The sequence below is a fragment of the Pipra filicauda genome, unplaced genomic scaffold, assembly GCF_003945595.2.
Source record: "Pipra filicauda isolate LSUMZ 115617 unplaced genomic scaffold, ASM394559v2 scaffold139_size1960392_pilon, whole genome shotgun sequence".
Lineage (NCBI taxonomy): Eukaryota > Metazoa > Chordata > Aves > Passeriformes > Pipridae > Pipra > Pipra filicauda.
In genome coordinates, this window is record NW_024103873.1 from 503979 (window position 1) to 527615 (window position 23637).

The 23637-nt window shown below is 50.5% G+C and overlaps 1 protein-coding gene across 3 annotated transcripts in view; it reads left to right on the forward strand.

The window, feature by feature from the left end:
* Window positions 1–23637, forward strand: part of SRGAP3 (SLIT-ROBO Rho GTPase activating protein 3) — a 107844-nt gene that overhangs the window by 283 nt on the left and 83924 nt on the right. For 2 of the 3 annotated variants that reach the window (XM_027746384.2, XM_027746385.2), the window contains exon 1: window positions 23135–23298. In XM_027746384.2, the coding sequence (XP_027602185.1) occupies window positions 23232–23298 (67 nt within the window). In that variant the 5' untranslated portion in view covers window positions 23135–23231. Of the gene's footprint in view, window positions 1–4708; window positions 4827–23134; window positions 23299–23637 lie in introns of those variants that run through there. The other variant, XM_039378479.1, reaches the window with a different exon arrangement.

The window sequence follows — 23637 nt, forward strand, 5'->3', positions numbered from 1 at the left end:
AAAATCTGTCCAGGCACCACTCGCAGAACGGTTTCCTGCCAGTGGCCAAGTCTTGCAGCAGCTCTCCTACTCTCCTACCTATGTTTTGGTAGGAAAGAAAATATGACAGTCTTCAAGACCAAACCAAAGCTGCAATTTTGTGTCCATTATGAACCCATTTCCCAGAACCAAGGAACCAAACTGGCTCCCAGGAGCAGCTGCAGTCAGTTAAGGAAAGCAGATGCCTGTTGGGTAGCTCTGTGAGCCCCGTTTACAGGCAGTAGCAGTTCTGATGAGCTGGCAGCATTGATTTCATGGCTGATTTAGTGCATACCCGAGGAAGAGCATTGCTGTCCACTTGTCTGGAAGGGGTTGTGCCCTGAGGGAGCTGGGTCTGTCAGTTTGGAATGCACGTGTCAATAGCAGGCTGGATCACAGAGGATGCTGAATGTTTCTGCACTCTTGCTCCTCAGGTTACCAATGCAATGGTGGAGATAGCAATTGTCCAGTTGACCAAAGGGTCCTAATATTATCCTGGAGTCATTATTATTTGTCTCATAATATTGACACACAACTGAAGAACATTTACAATACCCCTAATTTACTAAAACCAATAACTTGTCCTGGAATTAGGACTAGACCAGGTTACTCCAAGCCCTATCCAACCTGACCTTGAACACTTCCAGGGATGGGGCAGCCACAACTTCTCTGGGCAACCTGTGCCAGGGCCTCCCCACCCTCACAGGGAACAATTTCTTCCTGACATCTAGTCTAGTTACTTAATTTTTCCTCGAGTTTTACTATTTTCATGTGCATGAGAGAAAGATAATATTGTATGCTGTTTGGGAATCTCCAGCTGAAGGATAATGTTATTTTGACACCTAGAGGTCAGGAGGGGAGTGAATTGGCAGCTTAACTGTTACTGGATGGGGAAGAATTAGTCAGTTTGTGGCAGCACTGGTAGGCCTTAGTCAGAAGAGCTGTGAACTGAGGTTGGTGGGTGATAGGACACGACAAAGAGTTGACAAAGAGTTCACAATTTAAAGTGAGAAATTGTGTGGCAAACCCTTGTTGCTGGAGGTGTTTGGTTAACAAGGGACCGTCCCACCCTTCCTGTCCCCAGCAGATTTTGCATAGGAACAAATAAGCCACAATTAGCAACTTGTGCCTGGGCAGCATGGGTGCAGCCACTCTGGGAGGTCAGAGCTGTGATAAGGCCACAGAGGATGAGCAGCTCATTCTACAGAATGTGAGACGTGTGCTGAGAATATCAGACTGGTCGGCCTTGCTGTACTGGTTGTACACCTGTGCCCAGGGACTGAGCTTTGTCATATGTGAGGTCTGTGAAATAGAAACTGCTGAGGGAGCCTCATCAGCAAGAAACTCAGTGGGCACACATAACCTTACACCAATGAATTTCATGAAAGCAGTGAGAGGTGTTCAAAGGCCTTGCTTAATTTTTACCAGGGGAACAGAAATTAATTTCCTGCATTGGTTTAATGAATTTGGTAGGGCATAAACAAATTTAGAGATGGCACTGAATTTCCAGTACTGAAGTGCCAGGTTACGCCTACATGTGTCTCGCCTGGAGAAACCACTTGGTTTGAGTTCATTTCAGAGCTGCAGAATGAGTTGGGTGTGAACTGGTCAGGTTTGCCTTGCAGTGACAAGAGCATGTTGTATAAATCCCATCCAGCACTTGGGTTTGCAGAAGTCCTTTGAGCAAGGAAATACATTTCTTTCCAGTTCAGCCTCAGCACACAGCTGCAAAGCCTGTGCCTCCTGGGACACACCTGTGGAGGGGCCTGACCTTCAGGAGGAGAAAAACACAAGTGGGGCTCCTCAGAGCAGCCCACGTTTTTAATAAAGCATTAAGGAGTGCTGAGATCCCTAAGCATGCAAGGCTATCATGGATAAGCTGGAGGATAGGAAGATCTAATATTCATGATACATCATCCTAAGAAATTTACATCAAAGACAGCCTTTAAAGTGAGACAGTTAATCTTTTTCAGTGCCTGGATTTTGCTTCAGGCCATCTCAACTTTTACTTTGGACTGAAAAACATCACAATTAATCCAAACTAAACATCACGACTAATCCAAATCCTTGGCAGCAGCCTTCATAGCAGAGTCCTGTGTGAGCTGCCACATGTCACTCCAGATGTGTTGGTTCAGTCAGCAACAGCCTGTCCACATCAGCGACGTGCAGCTGGGGCCTCTCTGATGTCTCTCATCCAAAACTTATGGAGCTTTAGGTCACAGCAGCAGCTTCTGTTGGGTTCAGTGGAGTGATATGGCTGTTGCCCGGTTTTCCTGGGCTCTGGGTTTCCCTGTTCCTGAGTCCCATCGTGCCTTGGAGGCTGCTGGGAAGGATGAAGCTGTCAGGGTGTTCAGGGTCCTGCCACTGGAGAATCTGGAGTGCCTGGGGGAAAAAACAGGTGTGCTTGGTTCCAGACATCCTGCACCTACTTCGCTAGGAGACGGCACCTACTTAGCTAGGTGACGATCTGTTACCTTCACTTGTTTGTTTGGGGTGGTTTGTGGAGGCTTTATGAGTTAAACCTCAGGAGCAGTGGAGTCAGTCACCTGAAATGTCCTTGTATGGAAGGAGGCATTTCAGCCCTCCTGGAAATGCTACTTTGGAATGGCTGAGAAGGAGCCAGAGTTACAGTGCCAGTCAGAGCATGAGGGTGGAAAGCATAAACGGATCAGCAGTCCTGACCTCAGGTACCATCAGGACTCTGAGAACAGTCAACATGCTTGTTTTTCTGGGAGTTACCAGATAACTGCAAATGACGTTTGTGTACCCCAAGGCAGCAGCCTGCTGCACCATGCTGCTGCCTCCAGTCCCTGCTATGGTGGAAGCACCTCCTACCTGGATTCAGTACAAGTCTGTCCTGCGTGGGCTTTTCCCTCCAGCTTGGTGCTGCTAGAGCCTCTTTTAATTTCTGGTAAGTCACAAATATGTAACATTTCCCAGCTGCCTGTCTGTCCTTGTACTAGCATGTCACAGTGCAGGACAGGGCAGGATAGCTCTTGGTTGTGGTTTCAGAACATTTTAGATCCATTTCATGGACAGCAAAAACGCAGTTCAACACATTTTCTTGTGGATCTGAAGAAAATCACACACTTGTGTAGGAATGCCTGGTTTTCTATAGCCTGTGTGTTTAGCCGTAGCTCCTTTGAAATACATATGAAAGTGTAGAGTGAATATATTTCTGGAATAATCTCATTGCCTTCACTAGATCTGTTTGAGGCTCACTTCAAGGTAACCCTGGCTCACTGTGATAGTTAAAATCAGATGAGACTCAAGAAATCATAGTCTTTGGCTCTGTTTACATCTCTTGCTGCATTCATAAAGCATCCTCCGTCTGGGGAGCTGCCTGAGCTCTCATATCAGAGATCTGACCAGCTCACCCTTCATGGAAATATGCACTGCAGAGCACCAGTGTGGGACTGGGCCCAGGCCTGGACATGTGGCACGAGGGCAGGAAATGGTGTGTGGCTGTTAAATGTGGACCAAACCAATATTCATGTAACACAGTGTTACTGAAATGGGCTCCCAAAGTACTCCAGGCTTGGGCAGCTTTTCATAGACTGTTGCTCCATTTGGCAGCTAGAGAGAAAAAGGAGGGGTGGTGGCAAAGCTGTGGCCATAGGTAGCCAAAACCTGATGTCTTATTTGAAGGTGGATGAGCAAGATCCCATTATTAAGTTTTCCTTTGATTTTGAATGAATAGATATTTTAGAAAATTAAATTCTTTGAAAAGCATATTCAGGAAAAGAGTTGCCTGTTACTGCAGCTATTGCAGATCTGGACTGTATTTTTTGCTTGTGGCAAATGGATTGGACTGGACATTTGTTCAGAGAACAGGGTAACTCCCAGCTCCATCCACCTGGGCTTACATTCCTGAGTTTCCCATCCTGTCATTAGGCATCTGAGTCCAGTTGCCAGGTACCTCCAGTAACTGAAAAGTCTTGTCTAATATTGTAGGTACCTAAAAGCCACAGATACTAAGTTTCTGTCAGCAGGCATGAACATAACTGCTGGATTCCTGAAGGTGTTCATCAGTTTGTGCCCAAGGCCTGGGAAGGTTCTTAAACAAGATCTTTTCTTTCTCCAACTTGCCCATGGAAGCTGCTCCAGAGATACCGATCTCTTGCTTAAATCAAAGCATATCTACCCTTTACCCCAACCTCTCCCAGAAGAAAGATACAGAGACTTTTTGTGGTTAGGTTTTTGAGCTCTCTTTTGTTTTGTCATTCGAGTGGAGGGAGAGGGTCAGGGGAGGCACTGCAGGGTCATCCCTGTGTCCCCACAGTGGTCTCAGGAGTGCTGGAATCTGCAGGACTCATCGTGGGGATTGCAGGGAGTGTCACTCTCCTGTGCCCAGGGAGCTGCTCACCCACAGCTCCTCTCAGATTCAGCAATTATGCCCTGTATCAGCCATCAAATGGTAATTTCTCCACTTGTTCTTCACTAAAGATCTGGCATTGAGCGGGTGAAGAGCCCACTGAGATGGAGTCAGCTCTGGATTGGATTTAATTGGATCAGGCTTGTTTTGTTGGAAAAGGAAAGCGAAATAATACCAGTTGGGGAAGAAATTTAAGAAATGAAATGGGGTTTGATCAGCATTTTCAAATGTAATTTAGTATATTTTGTTTTCTGAAAGCTAATGCCAAACATTATATTCTGCCTCCTAGAAGTTTTTCCTTTCTTCCTAATGCAGGCAGCCTGCGTGCTCTCGTGCCAGAACCTGTGACCTGAGGACAAGCTGAGCTGCTCTGGCTGTTGTTTTATGGGTTCAGTCCTCCACAAGCACAGCAATTTAGAAGAATTTGGAGAAGGTGAGTTTGATTTCCAGCACTGCCAAATCCATCTTGGAGGACTTTGTAACCATTGGCCTCAGAGAGGGAATTTTCAGAAATACAGAGTAGATTGTCTGTGACTTCAAACATGTTCTCTTGAAGCCATGTTTGATGTCTCAAAGGGCTGTTTCCTGGCTCCATAGACTGCTTTTAAAAATATAGTTTTGTGTTTCAATATACACACTGAGAAGTGAAATCAAAAACCTGCCCTTCCAAAGTAAAAATGCTGTGGGCAGTATAAGAAAGCTTTTCAGGGCAAGATGCCTGTGAAGGTGCCAGGCTCTTTCCTCCTGTGACCTCTTGAAGACAGTTCTGCTTTCAGGGGACTTTGGGTGATGGCTTTACCACTTCCTTCTCAGTGGTATTCCAGCTGTGTGCTCGCTGGTACTGGATTTACTCTTGTGCAGTACCTCACTGCTGCTCAGAGGGTTGCCATGGCTTTACTACAGGAGTGAGGGTTAGTGTGGGGATCACCTTTTAACCTACAGCATTTGCTTCTGACCTGACAGTCAAGTTTACTTTGAGACAACTTATTAAAAGAAAGATTCTTACACACAGAAATAAATAAAAAAGTAGGCAAAGATGAAGTAGTTTACAATTCAGAATTTTTCATGGGATTTTAGCCTCAACTGGTGCTGGCAAAGTCTGAAGTTTGGACAGGCAGCCTGTAGTGTGAGGTGCTGACCGGTCAGACAGGGCTATTGGGATCCAGTCCTTTGTGCTGCCTCAGTGGCCTGTGTGAGGGAGGGAAGAGGTTGCACAGCTCAGATTTCTTCCTCTCCCAGTTGGGGATACAACTCCATGGTCTTGAATCTGCGTTGGCAGCCAGGAGACAGGGAATGGTGACAGTGCTGGCAGAGCTGGCATGAGCTTTGACCATTGGAAAACAAATAATCCCTCCAGTTATTTTTAACAGATCTGGAAGCATAATTCAGAAGAGGGAGATATATAATCTTCTTGTGGCCCCACAATTGTTGTGTTTTCACTTACACTCGGTGTGTCTGATTAGCTCCTACCTGAGTCCAAAAGACCACTGATGCTACAGAATATATGGCCTCAGGGAGCTACCATGGACACTGCTGAGCATCTTCAGAGTCTGCAGCTGTGTTTTACTAATGCCTTTGTTGTGAAGCTTTGTTTTCCTAACAGTTAATTTATTAGTGAACAAATTGAGGCTTTTGCATATTAAAAGACCTGCCAAGTATCACTTAGGGGCCAGAACAGAGACTAATGAAATTATAAAGTCTCTCCCCAACATCCAAATAAAAAAGCTCTTAAAAAGTCTTTTTAATTATTCTCTGGGATGGAATGTACAAGATCTATAGTGTATTGCAGTATCATGTATCATAATTGCGATATCCTGATTCAGCTCCATTAACCTGTGCGTGGCCCTGCTCTGGGGACACGAGGGGCCAGGATCCATCACTCCATCACTTGGGCACGTTAAACCACACACAGGGGTTTGCTGGTGCTCCTGCTGTCACTGATATCTTGAACTGAGAAAAATCAGTTTCAGGCTCTTTTCTGTAGAACCACGGTGCTGTCTGTGTTTCAAGCAGTGGTACATGAGTGCTGTGACCTCTTTCCTTCTGAGTCAGTGTAACCAGCACCTGTCAGTGAGGCTGCCCATACACAAGAGCTGCTGTTCCTGGCCAGTCAATTATTTCAAGCTCATTGTTAGTCACTTCTGTGGGAGAAAAGGCAGAATTATTGTAGTGCTCCACAGAGCATGGTGACATGTGAGGGGCTGTGTGTCCTGGGCATGAACGAGCAGCGTGTGCTGCGTTCAGCAGCGTGTGGTGCAGGGAGGCTCTGCTGGCTTTACTGGGGAATCACAACTCCTTAAACAGCTGAAGCTTGGCAGAAATTGGAGTGACCTTTGTGCTAATGACTCTGCTGGGAGTTTTCTTAGTCTGCATGTAACCTGTATGGGCATTGCAGCTGGATGTGGCTGTGGACAGCTCAGCTGAATTGTCAGCTGATTTCTTCAAATATGTCCTGCTGAGATTTCAATTATGTTACTGGATGGAAATCCTTCTGTTGAGAATATTTGAAAGGAGACTGGTATGCACACAATTAAAGGATGTTTTTGGGGAGCTTGGGGTTTTGGGTTTTATTTTAAAAAATCTATTAAACTGATGTACTAGTAGAAGTTCATTTCTATTTTATACATAATGCTTTTAAGTGGGAAACTTGCACTGTCTTTTACCATGTGAAACAAACGGTTTGATCACCTCCTTGAATCCTATTCTGCACAAAAATTCACCTTTGGAATCCCATCCCTGTGCTTGGGGTTTCAAAGCGGGAGAGCTGCTCAGAGCAGCTGTCAGGGGAGCGTGTGGACAGGGAGCTCTGCTGTGAGTCACTCTGCAAGGGGCTTTCCCTGAATGAAGGGACTGAATCTGACTTATCTTCTGTGAGCCTGTGTAACACACACACACACACAAACTAGATCCAGCATGCAGTGCAAGATCTACCACATCCATCTGTGCCTCTTAGTGGGATGTGGCAAGGACTTAACTCAATCCAGTGAACTGTGTTCGTGGCTAACGGGGGTTGTTTTCATCTCTAGAAGCACAAGAATGTGCAAATCTGAAATCTCATTTAAAAAGTGCATTTCAAGAGAAAATATCACATGGACAGTGAGAGGTCTGAGTGCTGCAGATGTGTGAGACAGACAACAGAACCAGGTGAGAACAGTGTGCAGTGAAGGATTTACAAGAGTGTCACATCCCAGCTGTGTTAACTCAGCGTTCTGTTGTGTCTGAGATCACTGGGTGACAAAAGTAATGTCTTTACAAATAATTTTTCAAGGCATTTGTATATCAAGGCTAGTGAAAGCAATATAGGTAGGATATTAGGAAGAAATTTTTTACAGAGGGAGTAATCAAACGTTGGAATGGGCTGCCCAGGGAGGTGGTGGATTCACCATCTCTGGAGGTTAAGATGAGACTGGATGTGGCATCAGTGCCATGGTCTGGGAACCACAGCAGCGTTGGATCAAGGGTTGGACTTGATGATCTTGGAGGTCTTTTCCAACCTGGTTGATTCCATGATTCTGTACTATAATATCACAATTCAGGTGATATTTCCACCTGTACTTCACTATTCCAATAAAGAAATTATGTGGGGAGAATACTTGACTCCTGCACATGGAAAGACAATGGGGAGAGAGTGAGAAGTAAAAAATGGCCTCTGTGCTTCCCCCTGGCTTGGGAATCTGAGGGGGAAGAAGAAAGGCATGTGGGGCCTGAGGAGTCAAAATGCTGATACTGCAAGGAATTTCTGCTCTGCATCTAGGCACAGTGACAAGAGGAGCTGGGAAGAGCTTTAGCTGACTTTGGGACTGCTGCCAGACTCCTGAACAATTCTGAACACATTCTTAAGTGTTCATTTTAACGACAGAGAGAGCAGGGGAAATGACCATTTTAAATAATAAAAAAAATGGTGATATCTTCCTTGCTTTTATAAACATCTCACATGTGAGTGGCTTTGGAGTCTGCCTGTGTTCTGAATTTGAATGTGTCTGTGGCAGTGGGACTCCTGTTCCCTCCCATCGCTGCTGCAGCGACACAAGGACTCTGCAACTGTGCTCTGCTTGTGCTCTGCAGTAACAGCCTTGAGTTACTGCTAGGGGAATGCTGCATTAAACAAACTGAAAACCTAAAGCAAGGGTTCAGGCCTTGGTTGTCTCCTCTTGAGCACTTGACCACAACCTGAACAGACAGTGCATCTGAGAGCAGGTCCCTGGGACAGGTGCTGCTGAAGGGAGGACATGGCCCCTCTGAGTGTGGGCTCGAGAGCTGCCTGCCAGATGGGAGCTGTCCATGGGCCCAACTGGGAAGTTTCTGGAGCATGGAATGAAAATCTGTGACTTTTTCCCCTCCCATCCTCTCCCTGCCATGTCTCTTCTACGTGTGGGCAGTTGTGCTCGAATCTGTGGCTTGACTCTCACATGTGTCTCACCACGGAGCCGCCTCTTCCTCCCTGCAGGCTGAGGGACCTTTCCTTGGGCTGTCTGGGGGCAGTGCTGGCATGAGAAAGGTGCTGCTTGCAGTGCGAGCCCTTCTCTCCTACAAGTGCTGTGCAGGGAGCATCAGGGGGAGAGGCAGCCATGTGCAAAGGCTGCATTTCCTGCTACCTGTCCTGCCAAACCCAGCGGCTCCTTTGGGCCTCGGGGCTTGTACAGCTCACGCAGAGACTTGTAGAGAGTTATATGTGCTTCGTGCTGCTGTGGGTGGACAGCCCTTTCTCTACTGGGAAAAGGAGTAATCCTGGATAACATGTCTGCTTGCTGCTACACCTTCACCCTAAATAATTTTAAAAAGATGATATTGGTAAGATAAAAACTCAGATTTGATAATTAAGTTTCCATTCCAAACCCACAGTCCCCAGCAGGGTCTCATGAAGTGCCACCAATCTGTATTAGTTCTTCATGCAGTTATGTGCTCTTTAGGGCCAGAGACAACCCCCTGCATGTTCTGGTTCACATGTGAACTTTTGTGTATTACTGTGCTGTGGTGAATGCTCTGTTTGAGCAGATATCATGAAGAGATTCTGCAGCACTGGGTTTTTCAGAGGCTGAGCAGAGATGCCTTATGAGTTAGACAGTGTTGAACTCACTCTGTGAAATCAGCTGCAGGGAATCCAGGCTTCACTCAAGACCCAGCTTTTTAGTGTTAAATCATGGGGGTATTCTGAAGTGAAACTGGGAAAGTTGTGCAACTCTGCAGGGAGCAGAGCCCAGAACAAACTCCAGGTTTAAGTTTTCTCACTGTTTTTCTGCATTTAGTGATTTGTCTGTTCTATATCCATGACTACATGGCTGTTAGGAGCAGACTTTTTTCGTCGTCTAAAATACTTGCAGCCATGGCAGTAGTTCCCAGTTTGTCAGTCTCCTGGGCTGTGGATCCCAATCCTCTGGCCAGGCCATCCTACTCTCTAGAGCTGCCCTGCCAGCAGGCTTTGCCCTGGGCTGGAGGGAATCCCTTCAGCAGGGACAGGGATTTGTCTGAGCTGCAAAACAGTGAAGCCAGAGAACCAAGACTTGTTATTTTGGAATTCTGAAACATTACAATCTTCAAACTCTTTTCATAGGGCTGGAGGATGACCCTTTGTAGGAATGAGTCCAGTTTACTGCTGATACGGCTCACTCACCCAAATTCCCGTCTGTAAGGGTGTGGGAATCCCTCCACGGCATTACACTCATTACCCGGGTGTGCTCGTCGCTCCCACGGTGGGCCTTGGCAGCCAGTTCTGCCTGTCACATGTCAGGTGTGTTGTATTTAAGGGCTGTGGTACAGCTTCCAGAGGACCAACAGGATATGGTGTGTGGCTCCTGCATGGGGATAACACCGTTATTCAATCGGTTGTGAGTTATTTTGTGAGGTAAATCAGTAGGTAGAAGTGAGTTTTAGGGAGGCACCAGTTGTCCCCAATGTGTGGTTTTCCATACCCAGTGATTCCCCAGTGCTTTCACATCATAGAAGAGTGTGGAGGTGTCAGTCACTATCTCTGATGACCTGGTTCTTTTTTTTTTTGACCTGGATGAGAAGTTTTTCTTTTGGATGAGAAGTGACAGTTGAGGGAACAGGGAGCAGCAACTCATCCCCCATGTTCCATCCTGAACCGCACTCACACAGCAAACTTTGTGGATTAGTGGGATTCAGTTTAGTGCAGAATAAGTCAGAGCAAAGGTCTTGTGGTGTTGGTGCCAAGTTTTTGTAGCTGTTTCAAAGCATTTGCAGCAGAAGGGCTGCAGTATTTTACGTGTTCCCCCATGGCCTGGCTCAAGCTCGTTATGAAACAGTGACCTTGCGGGTGGTTTGCTCAGGAAATGGGGCTCCCTCTGCTCTGGCCCAGCTCCCTGCGCATGCAGCAGCTTCCCCCTGAGGCTGCAGCAGGCTCTGGTGCTGGTGTCAGCAATATTTCCTCCCCTTAAGCGCATGCCAAGGGCTAGATGCCAAATGCTGGCAATGAAACAGCTCTGGGAAGAACCTGGAGCAGGAGCGCAAGGGGACACGGGAGGATGCCAAGGCTATGGAAACAGGAGACAGCGACTGCTTGGATTGTGCTGGGGCAGGACCGCCACCCCCAGCACTGTTTTCCTTAGTCCAGCAGAAGGGAAGGAGCTGTTTGTGCTGGAGACCACTGTTAGCCCCTTTTTGTAAATATTTCTGGGCTATCTGCATATCTCCCTGGTGAAAAACTAACTGAATCCTGGACAGAAAGAGAAGGATAAGATGAGAAATCTGAGCTGAGCAGGTCAGTGGTACTGCGCAGGGACCACGGAAGGGGCTGGTCCTGAGCATGCTGAGAGATCCCACAGAGCCCAGGTCATGCCACCCAGGAACAGGGGGCTTGGGACTGGTTTGTAAAGAATGGGGGACTGAGGCCTTCAGCCTGAGACATGGCAAGAGCTCTGTAAATAGCTCTCTTTGAGCTGAGAGAGTGTGAGAGGAGGGAAAAATAATACCCTGAATGCAGGTAAATCAGCATCTTGTGACAAGAATGAAATGTGGGCTTATACGTGCATCTTGGTTGGCATTTGATGTGTTCTACAGAAAGTCAGACTGTGAGCATTGGGGAAGCAGGAGCTTCCTTGGAGAACATGCTGTGTCCTTTGGACTAATGAAATTACAATTAAAACAGCAGCTCAGGATTTTGCTCGCCTTTGACATCTGAGACTTTACTGTGCTCTTGGATTACATTTTTCAGGATTTTTCTCTGCAGCTTGGCAAGGGAGCTTAATTAAAATCTGAAATGAAAGATCATGTCAGCCTTTATTTTAAATGAAAATCCTCCACAAACTGTTGCCTTTCATACAAGTACTGGCCATGAGTCCCTGGGAGCAAGCAGGCTGTGTTGTTTGTGTTATGGTTGAGGTTGCCAGTTAGATCTGACAGCAACGTTTTGCACTAATTCTGGGCACACAGACAGCTGGCACAGCTCTGCTGAGTTCCTGTTTTACACATGTGTTTTGCTCTGCTCCTCAAATCTGGGAGCTATTGGATCCAGTTGAATCCCTGCAGTGCCAGTGCTTTGGAACAGGAGGGTCATGTCCTCACTGGAGAGAAGCTGTGAGAGCTGACAGGTATCACACCTCTGCAGAGCTGCACAGCCCAGTGCCACAGGACACGGAGCCTCTGGAATCCTGCTGCAGGGATCCAAGGTCACTGCCGTGTTTTCTGGCAGTGAAATTAATAAAAAGGCCCATCTGGATGTTTGAGAAGTTAAAACCTCAAACATGTGGGCTGTGCCTTTGGAGATGAGTGACTCAAGCTTTTGGTTGGGATTTTCAGGTCAGTGCCTTCATTCCTGAGCTGTATTTTTGGAGAGCCCTCAGGAAATTAAGTTTTTCCTTCTGGAGCAGTGTACTCCTGAGAGGTCTGTGCCTCGGGATCCTGCACTGGGCACATACCCCAGTACTTCCCATGTCAGAGGTCCTTTAACTTGGATGAGTTACAAGATGTGGTCCATTTTGGCAGGTTGAGCCCCCACCAGGGCAGCACAGAGAACTGGGTGCTGCAATGCCCACGGTGCCAGCAGGAAGAAGAGGATGGAGAGGAGCAGGGAGGCAGCAGAGCAGCGTGGCCCTTGCTGCAGGGATGTGATCATGGGTTGCTGAAGCCCGGCATGAAGCCCCAGTGATGCTCTGCTGGCTCAGTAGCTCAGCCCCACGCAGGGTTAGCTCAGGTCCCTTGTTGAGCTGTGCCTCAGTTTGCTCCTGCACTGGCCGGCTGATCCCACAGCTCTGCCTCAGTTGATCCCACAGCTCTGCCTCAGCTGATCCCACAGCTCTGCCTCAGCTGATCCCACAGCTCTGCCTCAGCTTTCTCTTCCTCCAGGGCCGCCTCTCTGAGCACTGCTGTGCTCAACTTGGGAGGGTGGCCTTTTTCCTTCAAACTGAAATCCACAGGTATAAAAAGTCCACATTAATTAAAAAAAAAATTTCTAGTATTGCTAAACCAGTAGCTTCTCTCATACCATGTACTTTTTATTGTCTTAAGACAAAATATCTTTTGTCCTTGTTTCCTCCTCAAGGCATTTGAATCTATGTACATTTAAGCATCTATGGTTCTGTGTACACATAAATAATATCTAATGGATATGCCACTGTCACTGTAAACCAGATTTTTCTTATTGCAGTGATTAGGGGAGGGTAGAAAAGGAAGTGTATCATAATGATTGGCACATGGGAAACCACTGCCAAATCAGTGCCAACACAAATTAATGCAGCTTTTTTTCTGGAAAGCAATTGTGGCTATACTTAGAACATGTTGGGACACTCCTGATCCTGTCTAAAAGGAAGGAGTCACATGCAACTCATTGAGCAGCATCACAGGAGGAGCCGGCCCAGTCCAGCGGCGGGGGTGGGATGCACAGCACGGCCTGCAGGGGCTGTGGGGACACACCTCGGGCACAGACAGCTGCTGCCCTGCCAGCTCCACCTGTCACAGGGCTGCGAGAGCAGCATGGTCAGCACAGCGTAAGTTTACCAAGAGGGGCAGGAGAAACCAAACATCAGGGTGTAGCTGAACAACAGCAGAGCTGCTATTTCTGTCGGAGCTCTTGGAGCCTCTGTGACAAGTCCCCCACAGGCTGCAGCTCCAGCCACCACAGTGCAGGGTGCAGCTCTCCAGCTGGAGGAACCTGCTCATGCACAATTGGTTTTACTGCTGTTGTTGAGAATCCCAGCTCTCTGGGCCTCACCGTTGTGCAAGCCTCCCCCTTATCGACAGCATATCTGTTACGTGATGCTTGTCTGTGCTCTGAGGCTCTGCCAGCACTGTGAGGCAGCTCACAGCACACAGCAAATCTGCTTTAACTGCCTTGGAACAAAAGCCTAATGTAGTGTGCAAAATAGAGGGAGACAAAAGGGATAAAAATCAAATTAGATTCACTGTGCACACAAATTGTCAAACCCAAAGCACAGTGATGCTGGGAATAGAGGGAAGAAAACAGCTTTAAAAACAGGGCATAAAAATGGATTGCCACCCTTGCCTCACTCCAGGAGTCAGTTTGCATCCTGCAGGCACAGCCAGGGCTGAGATGTGCCCTATGGCGGTTTAACAGACCTTCCCTGCCTGCCCCAGGCTGCTGTTCTGTCCCTGTGGCACTGAGTGGAGCGGGCACTGCCAGCCCTCACTCTGTGCCGGGGCAGCCTCATGGCTGAGCCCGAGCTGCAGCCTGTGTGAAGGCTCAGGATTCCCTGTGAGCTGCGGGAGCATCGCTGTCCAAGGCTGAGGCAGGGCTCGGTGACCCTCCCAGAACAGAAGGTGGCAGCCCGGGGCTTCGGCACGGGAACACCTCGTTGCTGTGCACCCAGGAGGGGCTTGGCCAGGTCCAGGCATGCTGACACAGCACAGGCCAGCAAAGTGCTTATGCTCCTTCAGCTGTACCAGGAAGGTTTGATTGATGCTGCTCCAGTAAACAACCTTCCTTCTCCAGGGAAGGTGCGTCTTCATCAGCCGGACTCCCTGGGTTCAGGTGTTCCATGCAGGGCATATGTTTTCTTGTCTGTGGCCAGTGGGAGATAATCCATGGGATGGCACATTCATGGGTAATGCACGGAACCCATGTCTCTGTGCGTAGTCCAAGTTCCTAAAAAAAGGCTAAAAAAACCCTCTAGGTGGGCTGCTACTACACGACTGAGACCTCAGACAGTGCAATCAAACCTCAGTCTCTCGGAGCTGCTGCGGTGCACGGGCCGGGTCACCAGGTCTCTGTGCCTCTGCTGTGTCACTGTGAAGGGGCGCTTAAAAACACCCCAAAACTTTCCACTCTGTTTGGGAAATGACACTGTCGTGCTGGAATTTACAATGAAGTTGTGAATGCAGCTGAAGCCTGGGGCTTCTCCAGGAGAAGGCCCCTTTGGCCAGCTATATTCAGCTCTAATGAGAGGGCTGAATTCTCCCTCAAAGCCATGTTTTCCATTTGGCCCCTTTTCCCTCATCAATCGCTGTCACTTCAGACAGAGGCCCCGCATGCAGCTTCCCTTGGGCCTGTGTGCCGTGTGGGGGCCGCTGGGGAGGACAGCCTGCCCTACTAAACTGCATCTCTGAGCCCTGAACAATAGCGCTTTGTGTGAGTGCACAGTGCGGGCTCAGTTTCCCAGGCTTTTCCTTTTCTCCTCTCCCCTCTCCTGCTGGAAGCCCCCAGCGAGGCGGGAGCGGGCAGGGGCTGCTGCCACCAAACAAAGGGCGCGGGCTGCCCCTCCACCCGCGCCTCGCTCCAGCTGCAGGTACTGCATCATTGGCCTCCAGTACAACAGACCCGAGTCATTTCAGCAAAAATGCCAACCAGGGTGCAAGGAGGGCTCCAGCCTCCACAGGCAGGCAGGGCCCTCACTGCAGCCCTGGGGACACAAGGATGGCACCTGGGGTGGCTTTGGTGAGGGACGTGCTGTGGTGCCCATGCTGTCTGCTCTGGTGACCTGTGGTGCCCATGCCATTTGCTCTGGTGACCTGCTGTGTGCCAGGTGCCCCAGTCACCTGACAGCTTGCTGCCAGAAGCCTCCCTGGCTGCAGGTAGTGCCAGGACAGATGGAGATGCTGGAGTGAGGAAGAACGGGGTGAAGTTTAAAAAAATCAAACTAGGCCAAATCTCTAGGTCAGTGGTGCTTGTTTACAGGGGCAGGACTGCAGGGACACCCAGCCCACACACAAGGGGATGCTCCTTTGCATCAACAGACAGGAGAGTACCCCAGAAAGGAGCAGGAATTCTAACTCCACTTACAGACATGGAAACAGGGATGTGGCCAAGATCTCGGTGCCCCAGATCAGCCCCCATTCTTGTCCCAGTGGGCCCCATGCCCACCCACATGCTCCTCCTGCCCTTTGCTGCTGCCAAGCGGAGCAGAGTGCTGCTGGGAACACTGGGCAGGAACGGAGGGATGTCCCTCAGTTCCCTGCATTGCTGCCAAATTCAGTCAAGCACCATGTCAGGTGGACTGCTGTGACATGTGGGGACCCTGTTTGGGTGCAGGGATGTTCAGGACCATCATGGCCAGGCTGGGGGTGCTACTCCCACTGGGCAGTGAAAGGGCCCTTCCATAGGGCAGACAGGGAAAGCTCCCGTGGCTGCCCTCCAACCTGCTCCTGCACTTAGGAGTTCTGGATCCCAAAGTGCCTAAAAATGCCGTTAGTGGGTTTCACATTCCAGATGGAGAAATGGAGATCATGTGTGACTAAATTGGGAACAGTAAACAGCAGGGACCCAAGTGTCAGAAAACACTGACAGCCCAACAGCCACCAATGTGGGAGCTCTCCCTTGGCTTCAGTGTGACCCACTGCCCATGGCTTCGCTCTGCCCTGTGCAGTGGCCCTGAGGCTGCTGGGGTCACTACCCTGGAGCTGCTGCCTTCTGCTGTCCCATGCAGCTACTGTATGCTGTTGTGCCGTCAGCATCGTCTGGAAAGGCAATGGTAGGGAAAACTGTCTCTTATTTATAGCTGCATTGTCACAGGCAGTGCTGATCTGCAGGATGCAGAGCCCCCGGTGATGGAAATGGATCGAGGAATAGGAGCATCTTGCATGTGATAAAAACAGGCTCAGTCCTACAGAAGAACATTGCCACCATATGACCTGCAGGGAGGAGCAGAAAACACTGCTGTGTGTGTGACGTGTAATACCTGCAGGCTCTGGCCTTGTGTCCAGAGTCATTGATACTGCAGGATGCCATTGACTGGTCAGAAACAGGAATTCAGGGAGGATAAAGAGATGTTGTTAAAAGAGCAGCAAGCTCCTCCTCTTGTGCAAGTTCTTTTTTGGTCTGTTGCTACAGCAACTCTCTACCAAGAACAAAGATGACAGCAAGATATTAAATTTTGCAGCAACTCAATTGACTCCTGATTTCCCTTCTTTTTTGCCTTCAGTAACTGAATCCTGCTGCATTAATTGTCTTAGATTTCAGATGGAAATCGTGCCTTCCTTTGACAAGAATTCCTGTGTTGCTCTTTCCTCCTTCCCCTCAGAAACCAATTAAATCAAATTAACTTATTTAAATCCAGTGGGTGATTATAAACACTGGATTTCTTGGCTTTATTTCTTCTGCATGTGGACATCATATGTTTTAAGCCACGACTCATATTCTGTACCAAAATCCCCAAAGCCTTGATATTCTTTAAAAAGAAACAAACAGTTCTTGGCAAGTACGATTTCGGCAAAGTTCAACGTATGCCGGTGGCACAGCACAGAAACATAAAATCTGAGTAACTGGAACAGAGATCGTCTGGATTTAGGAATGTTAAAATTGGTTTTAAAGCACTGCTGCATTTCAGTTCTTTCCCCCTATACCCCCCAGTCTATGTTTCTTGTGGGGCAGACCCTAAGGAGGCCACAGACCTGCATCTCTGGGATCACGTCTGCACACGCAGATGCCCTGGGTTCGGTGGGACAGAGCCTGACACGGACCCGCCTCAGTGTGGGGACTGTCACCTTCAGAGCCCTGGCCCTTGGCTCCCGAGGTCCAGAGCTCCTGTGTGGGGATGGTCACAGCCCCGAGCCTTTGGAGCAAGTGCTCTGTCACTGTGTCCGACTGTCACTTGTGTGTGCCTCGTGCGACAAGGCTGCTCCGGAAGGGCTAACGGGGAACGCTGTGGGGAACGGGGCGAGGGGAAGAGAGGCCACTCGAGTTTGTCTGAGACAACACAAAACATGGACTGCTACTAGCACTGGGATGGACTCCTGGCAGCAGGTAACCACGGGAGAACAGCATCATCCCACATGAGCAAAGCACGGATCAAGTCACAGCCAGACTGCAAATGCAACTGCACCAAATGACAGGGGTTTGTACCGAACCCTGGAGAGAGCTGTGCTGTGCTGTGAAAGATGAGACAGTGGGACCATGCTGGGTGGTGGAGCTGCGGCTCCTGGGAGTGCAGTGTGGGGAATCCTCACCCCTGAGGAGAAGAGAATAGGGGAAAATGGGAGAAAATAGAGGCAGAGGCAACGACATTTGGAGAAAGGGAGGTGACTGACGCACATGAAATATCACATATTTAGCTTTACTCTGAATTAGTGGGAGTATAACTAACGGTTTGGCTTTGGCAGCTTCAGCTTCAGCAGGGTGTGTGCAGGAGGGACAGGCTCAAGAAGAGTCTGAGCCAACGTGGGTTTAGTACAAGATCAAAGCCAAGGCAGGAGCCCAACAGAGTTAACCAGAAGCATGGGTCCTGTCACTTTTCCCCAAGAGCTGTTGTGCAAAAGCACTTCTTTGGGGGCTTTAGTCCAGGGCAAAGGACTCCAACCCATCCTGTGGGCAGGACTTAAACAGCTGCTTGGATTTCAGATGCACACTTTGGATATTAACACAAAATGCCAGCATTGTGCAGGGGATGTCCTTCCTAAAGAGCCTGGATGTGGGCACAGGGTGCCTGTTTCCCAGAGCAGTGGCTGAGCAGGCACCAGCGGAAGCTGCTGGTCACAGCAGGAAAAAGAAAGCACAGCTTTGCCCACAGGGTCTGGGCAACCTCCCCGAGGAAACAGAGGTAACAGATCTCTAGCAGGAAACTGCTCACAAGAGCCCTTTCACCACTGATAACGTCTGTGGTGCAACTGTGGCCTCATGCAGTGACAGCAGGTTCTGAGTAGCTTCTGACTCCAGTGCCTTTTACAGGAGAATTAGAGCTGCAGGGAATTATTGCTGTTGCCAAGTTGTTGATCATAATTCCTTGTGCTTTTAGTCACAAATAAATATTCCCATTTCTTACAGTGACTTGAATTATTGACCAGTGTAATGCTGAATTCTACTGGTATGACAAAGGCTTAAAATGGTAACAGTGGAAAAGGCAGAGATTGAGGTGGGCACATATTTAGAGTGCTCTGCTTCTTCTCTGAATATTCATGGCTGCAAGGACCCTACACTCATACTTTTGGGAGATACCCTTCTACTTACAACTGAGCTGTTGGAAACCCATATAAAGTAAAAATAAAAAGCAAACTTCTGGGATGCTTTACCTGAAAAGAAACATGTGTCTGCATACAGAAATCAAGACTTGTCTTTGGCTGCAGTTATTTTGGGTGCAAAGGCAGGTCAGTGCCAAGTTATGATGGCACTTCACTACACAGATAAAAAAGGGAACAGAGGGAGAACTAGTTGTTTTGTTAATATGACAAGATAACAGCACTTTGCTGCAGGAAAGGATGTAAGGTTCAAAAAAAACAAAGGTGATGTGGTGCTGCACAATCAATTTCTATGTTACATGTCTTCAACCGTTTTTTTCTTACACTGGGAAATGTGTGTATGGAAGTCTTTCCCCAGCAGTCTGGCTGTATTAGAGCTGTGCCATCCCTGCAGAGCAGCCAGCCAGCAGGGCTGGGCTCACAGAGATTTTATTCCCCAGATGACCCTGCTACAGCTGAGTACTTTCTGTGTTGGCACTTTCTCCCACTCTGGCTGGTTTGCTGCAGGTCCCACGAGCCCAAGGCAGAGCCCACATCTCCTGGCGACCCCCAAGTCTGGACTGGAAGAGTTGGTCTCACCAAGTAGGGATCTACAGCAGCTTCCCAGAGAGGCTGCAAAGGATTCAGCAATGTCAAGGTTGTCCCCATTCCCCAACTCCATCAACCCAAGGTATGGCACAGGGGATTCTGCCTTTCAGAGACCTCAGGAAGGCAGAAAGACCAAGGAGAATTGGGGTCGTGTCACATGAGCTGCCTTACTCTCTGGGCTGGGTAACTGGTGCCAGTGCTGCAGCCATGGCACTGGCATGAGGTTGTGAAGGGTTTCAACACACAGCTCAGTGTCCACATCAGCTGTGGCTTGATGAGGCCTCCAGCCTGGCTCCAGCCTTCCCTTGCAAAGCTCCACTGGTGTGAGAGGGGATACGATGGATATCCCATCCCGGGGAGTGTCCAAGGCCAAGTTGGACGGGGCTTGGAGCAACCTGGTCTAGTAGAAGGTGTCCCTGCCCATGGCAGGGGGTTGGAATGAGATGAGCTTCAAGGTCCCTTCCAACCCAAACCAGTCTGTGAATCCATGACCAGAGGGTCTGCCTGACTCATGGCAATGTACACAAGTGACTCTCTGGAAGCAGTATTCGTGTACCCTGCTGAGGCCGCTGTGTGTATGTTCAGCACATCATGAAACACAGTCTGAAGCTGGAAACAAAGAGTGCAAGACAGCTTCTGCCTAAAGAATTTTCCTTAATTTAGGAATTGCTTTAAGCCAACATTACCTCTGCTTCCTGAGCACACACAAGGCTACTGCCCTGGAAATAATCTGGATTAGCCTTACTGGAGTGACCACGTTGCCATAGTTACTGTTGGTTTCTCTATACCTCAAGCTTGAAGTGTTTATTATGATTAAATCCCATCCCATCCCATTCTTCATTTAAAAATTCTGTGTTGGAAGTGTCACAAAGTGAATTAGAATGTAATCCTTCCTTTTAAGAAGCTGTTTTAAGTTGAAATTCCACAAATGATCCTAGATGTGGGTATTTATTAAAAATCATTAATTTGTGATTGGATTATTTTTCTTCAGCCATCGCTGCTTCTTTATTCTTCCTGGTATCTGAGTGACAAAAAAACCCTGACGCTGCTGGATCATTTCATGACTGTTTGAGTTTTTTCTTTCACCACTGTATTGTGGACCACCCTGGTAAAAGATGTGCAACACTCTTAGACTCTTGGCTTTGACTTTAGAGGGGGCCTCATACGTTTGAACCAATCTGGCAAGAAATTAAAATCTGTCCTGTGGCACAGGTTGTTTTAGGAAATGTTGGTCTTTGCTCTCCAAATCCCTGTGGATGTTACAAGGTGAAGTGACTGCCGCTGGAATGAATCCATTATAAAATGGCCCATGCTTCTCTTTTCCTGTTTGTTTGGGGTTTTTTTGTGGAGAGCGAGCTCTGAACTGTAAGGTCCCCTCAGAGTGGTACTGGCTTTGAAGGAACATGACATCATGTTCCTGTTCTGTAAAAAATGTGTGTTATTTTTCTCTTTTCCTTTACCACATCTGTTAACAGCTTAATAGAGGTCTGATCTCTCTTCCATTTCCCCATGTCAGCTGTTATGTTGCCCACCATCAAAAATTCCTCACCCAACCTAAGCAATATTTAGGAGATAAGTTCATCTCCCAGCCACCTCCCTGCACACAGCATTTTGGCTTGTTCTTGTCTGCCTTCTGCATCATCCATCTAACCAATAACGAGCTGTACTGCCAGCAGGCTCTGTCACCCCATCCTGCCGTTCTCAGTGCTGTGAAACTGCCCAGACCAAGGTAAATTGTGTTTCAAAGATGTTTTGACACAAAATCTTTAGCGTATTGGTGAGTGACACAACCCAAAGCAGTGAGAGCGGATGGCCAGCCTGCTGCCTGCCCTGCTGAGGGTTTACACAGCCTTGGGCACAGAGTGGGCACAGCTTCCTGGCTTCCCCATCCCAGATCAATGGCTTTTCCTCCATCGCTCCTTTCCATTATCTCAGTTCAGCAATTGCTGTTTGTGCCCCCAGACCTCCCAGCTCTCTCAGCTGACGTGTCAACGCTCCTTCACTGATGTCCTTGCCAAGACCAGGGAAGCAGCTCCTGCGCCCAGGTCCCTCTTGCACCCTTCCAGCTCACCCCAGGATTGCTCATGGCCTCTTTCTGTCCCCATTTCTCTCCTCCTGCCTCTTTTGTGCTGGCTGCACCCAGCCCTCTGCTGTCGGGTCTTCTATTCTTGTTCAGCCTCCCCACTTGGCTCCCTCGTTCCCCTGTGCCCAGCTGTCAGATCGGGGGTTCACAGAGCCCCACTGCTCCCCCAGGTGTGCCCAGGCTGCCCTGCTCCCCCCAGCTCTCTCCTCCACTTCTGCAGCTGCCAGGTCAGGAGCCTGACAGCTCTGTGGGTTGGCACACCAGCACAAGGAGAATCCCACAGGACAGCTCCACTGGATTGCTGTTGTGTCTCCATGTCACTTCAGGCCCTGCCAGCTGCCGGCCCTGCCTGTTCACCCCCAGAGGGGTTTGTCCCCTAAGTGCTGGAGCATCGTGTTTTCCTATGTCCCCCACGGTGCACAACTGGCCATAGGGACCAGCATGTGCTCTCCAGCTGCTTTTGCCCCGCCACAAAACTCTGCCCCACGCTCATGGCCATTGTCACTGTGCCCTCCCTGCCCTGTGGTCCCTGTGCTCTGCTTCTCCCTGTGACAGTGGGGGTCTGGCACAGCTCGTGTCCTCCCTGGGGCCCTCCCGGAGCAGGAGTGACCCTGCTCAGCCCTGACCCCGGGCCTCGTGCTCCGCAGTGGCTGTGCTTCCCTGGAAGTGATTGCTTTGTCTCCCTCCTCCCCGGGCCTTTCCCGGCCGCTGGGATGCAGAATGCTCCTCTGTGCCGCCTGCTCGCACTAGGTAAATTATTTGTGTAATGGGCTGGGGTTATTTTTTGTAAGCTGGCAGAGTAACTGTGAATCATCAAATCTCCCTGAATTCAGTCCTCACAGGACACCCACAAAAGGACCTATTGTGCAGAGCAGTGGTGGGAGCGTGGCTGCAACTGGACAGAGGAGCCACTCAGTGGATTGTGGATCTGCAGAAGCCGAGTCTGCAGCATGGCTGGTGTATGGGCTCGGATGAGCCATTGGAAACGCTGCTGGCGAGTGTGTGGGGTTTCATGGCACCGGCTCCCAACTGCTCAGCCAAGGCCCCTGGAAAAGAGCCTTAAGCACTGTTGCTGCTTCTGCTGGAACGAACGCTTTATCCTTTTTTTCCTCATTTTAACAAAAGGTGACCAATCTGCCCCAGTGCAGTCCCGCTGGCCCGGCGGCGTCCGGATGGGGCCGGAGCCTTGGGCTGAGAAGGGGGTGCTCCGGGAGCGGGGACACGCGGGGACAGCGACAGACGCCGCCCGCGGGGTGGGAACCGGGGCGATCGGCACGCACCGGTACCGGCGGGGCCGCTCGGCTGGGTCCGGCCGGGGCCGGGGGTCCGGGTCCGGGGTCCGGCCGCGCTCGCAGCCCGGCGGGGCGGGGCCGAGCCCGGCGGGGCCAGGGCGGGGCCAGGGCGGGGCCGGGCCGGGGCCCGGGGACGCCCCGCCCCGCGCGCAACCTGAGCGCGGGAGCGGCGCCAGGGCCCCGCCTCGACTGGCGGCGGGAGCGGCTGCGCTCGGCTCGGCTCGGCTCGGCTCGGCTCAGCCCTCCTCGGCTCGGCTCGGCTCGGCTCAGCCCTCCTCGGCTCGGCTCGGCTCGGCTCGGCTCGGCTCAGCCCTGCCCGGCGCTGCTCGGCTCAGTCGGCTCCGCCGGCTCCGCTCCGCTCCCGGCTCCGCCGCGCTCCCCGCGGTGCGGGCGGTGCGCGGTGTCCCCGGCGCCGCCAATGACGGTGGGCGCGGGCGGCGGCGGGGCCGCGGCCGGGTGAGGCGGCGGTGGAGCGCGGCGGGCGGCGGTCCCGGCGGGACCCGCGCCCTCCCGCACGATGTCGGCGCAGGGCAAGTTCAAGAAGGACAAAGAGATCATCGCCGACTACGAGGCGCAGGTCAAAGGTGCGTAGCGGGGCCGGTGCGGGGCGCGGCGGGGCCGCCTTTGTGTGCGGGGCGGGGCGGGGACGGGCCGGCTCCGGCCGCGGGGGCTGTGCCGCCGACCCCCGCCCCTCCCGCGCTGCGGCACCGCCGGCCGCGGGAGCCCCGGCCCTGCCTGCCGGGCGCGGGGGGCGGCGGTGCCATCGCCGTGCGGGCACTTGGCGTGCGGGGATGGGCGGCGATCGCTCAGCCCCCGAAGCCGCGCTGGCCGGGACCGCCCTGCGCGGGGAGCGTCGGGGCAGCGCCCCGCGCCCACCCGGGCAGCGCCCGCCCCGGGGACGGGAGCGGCACCGGGGCTCGGAG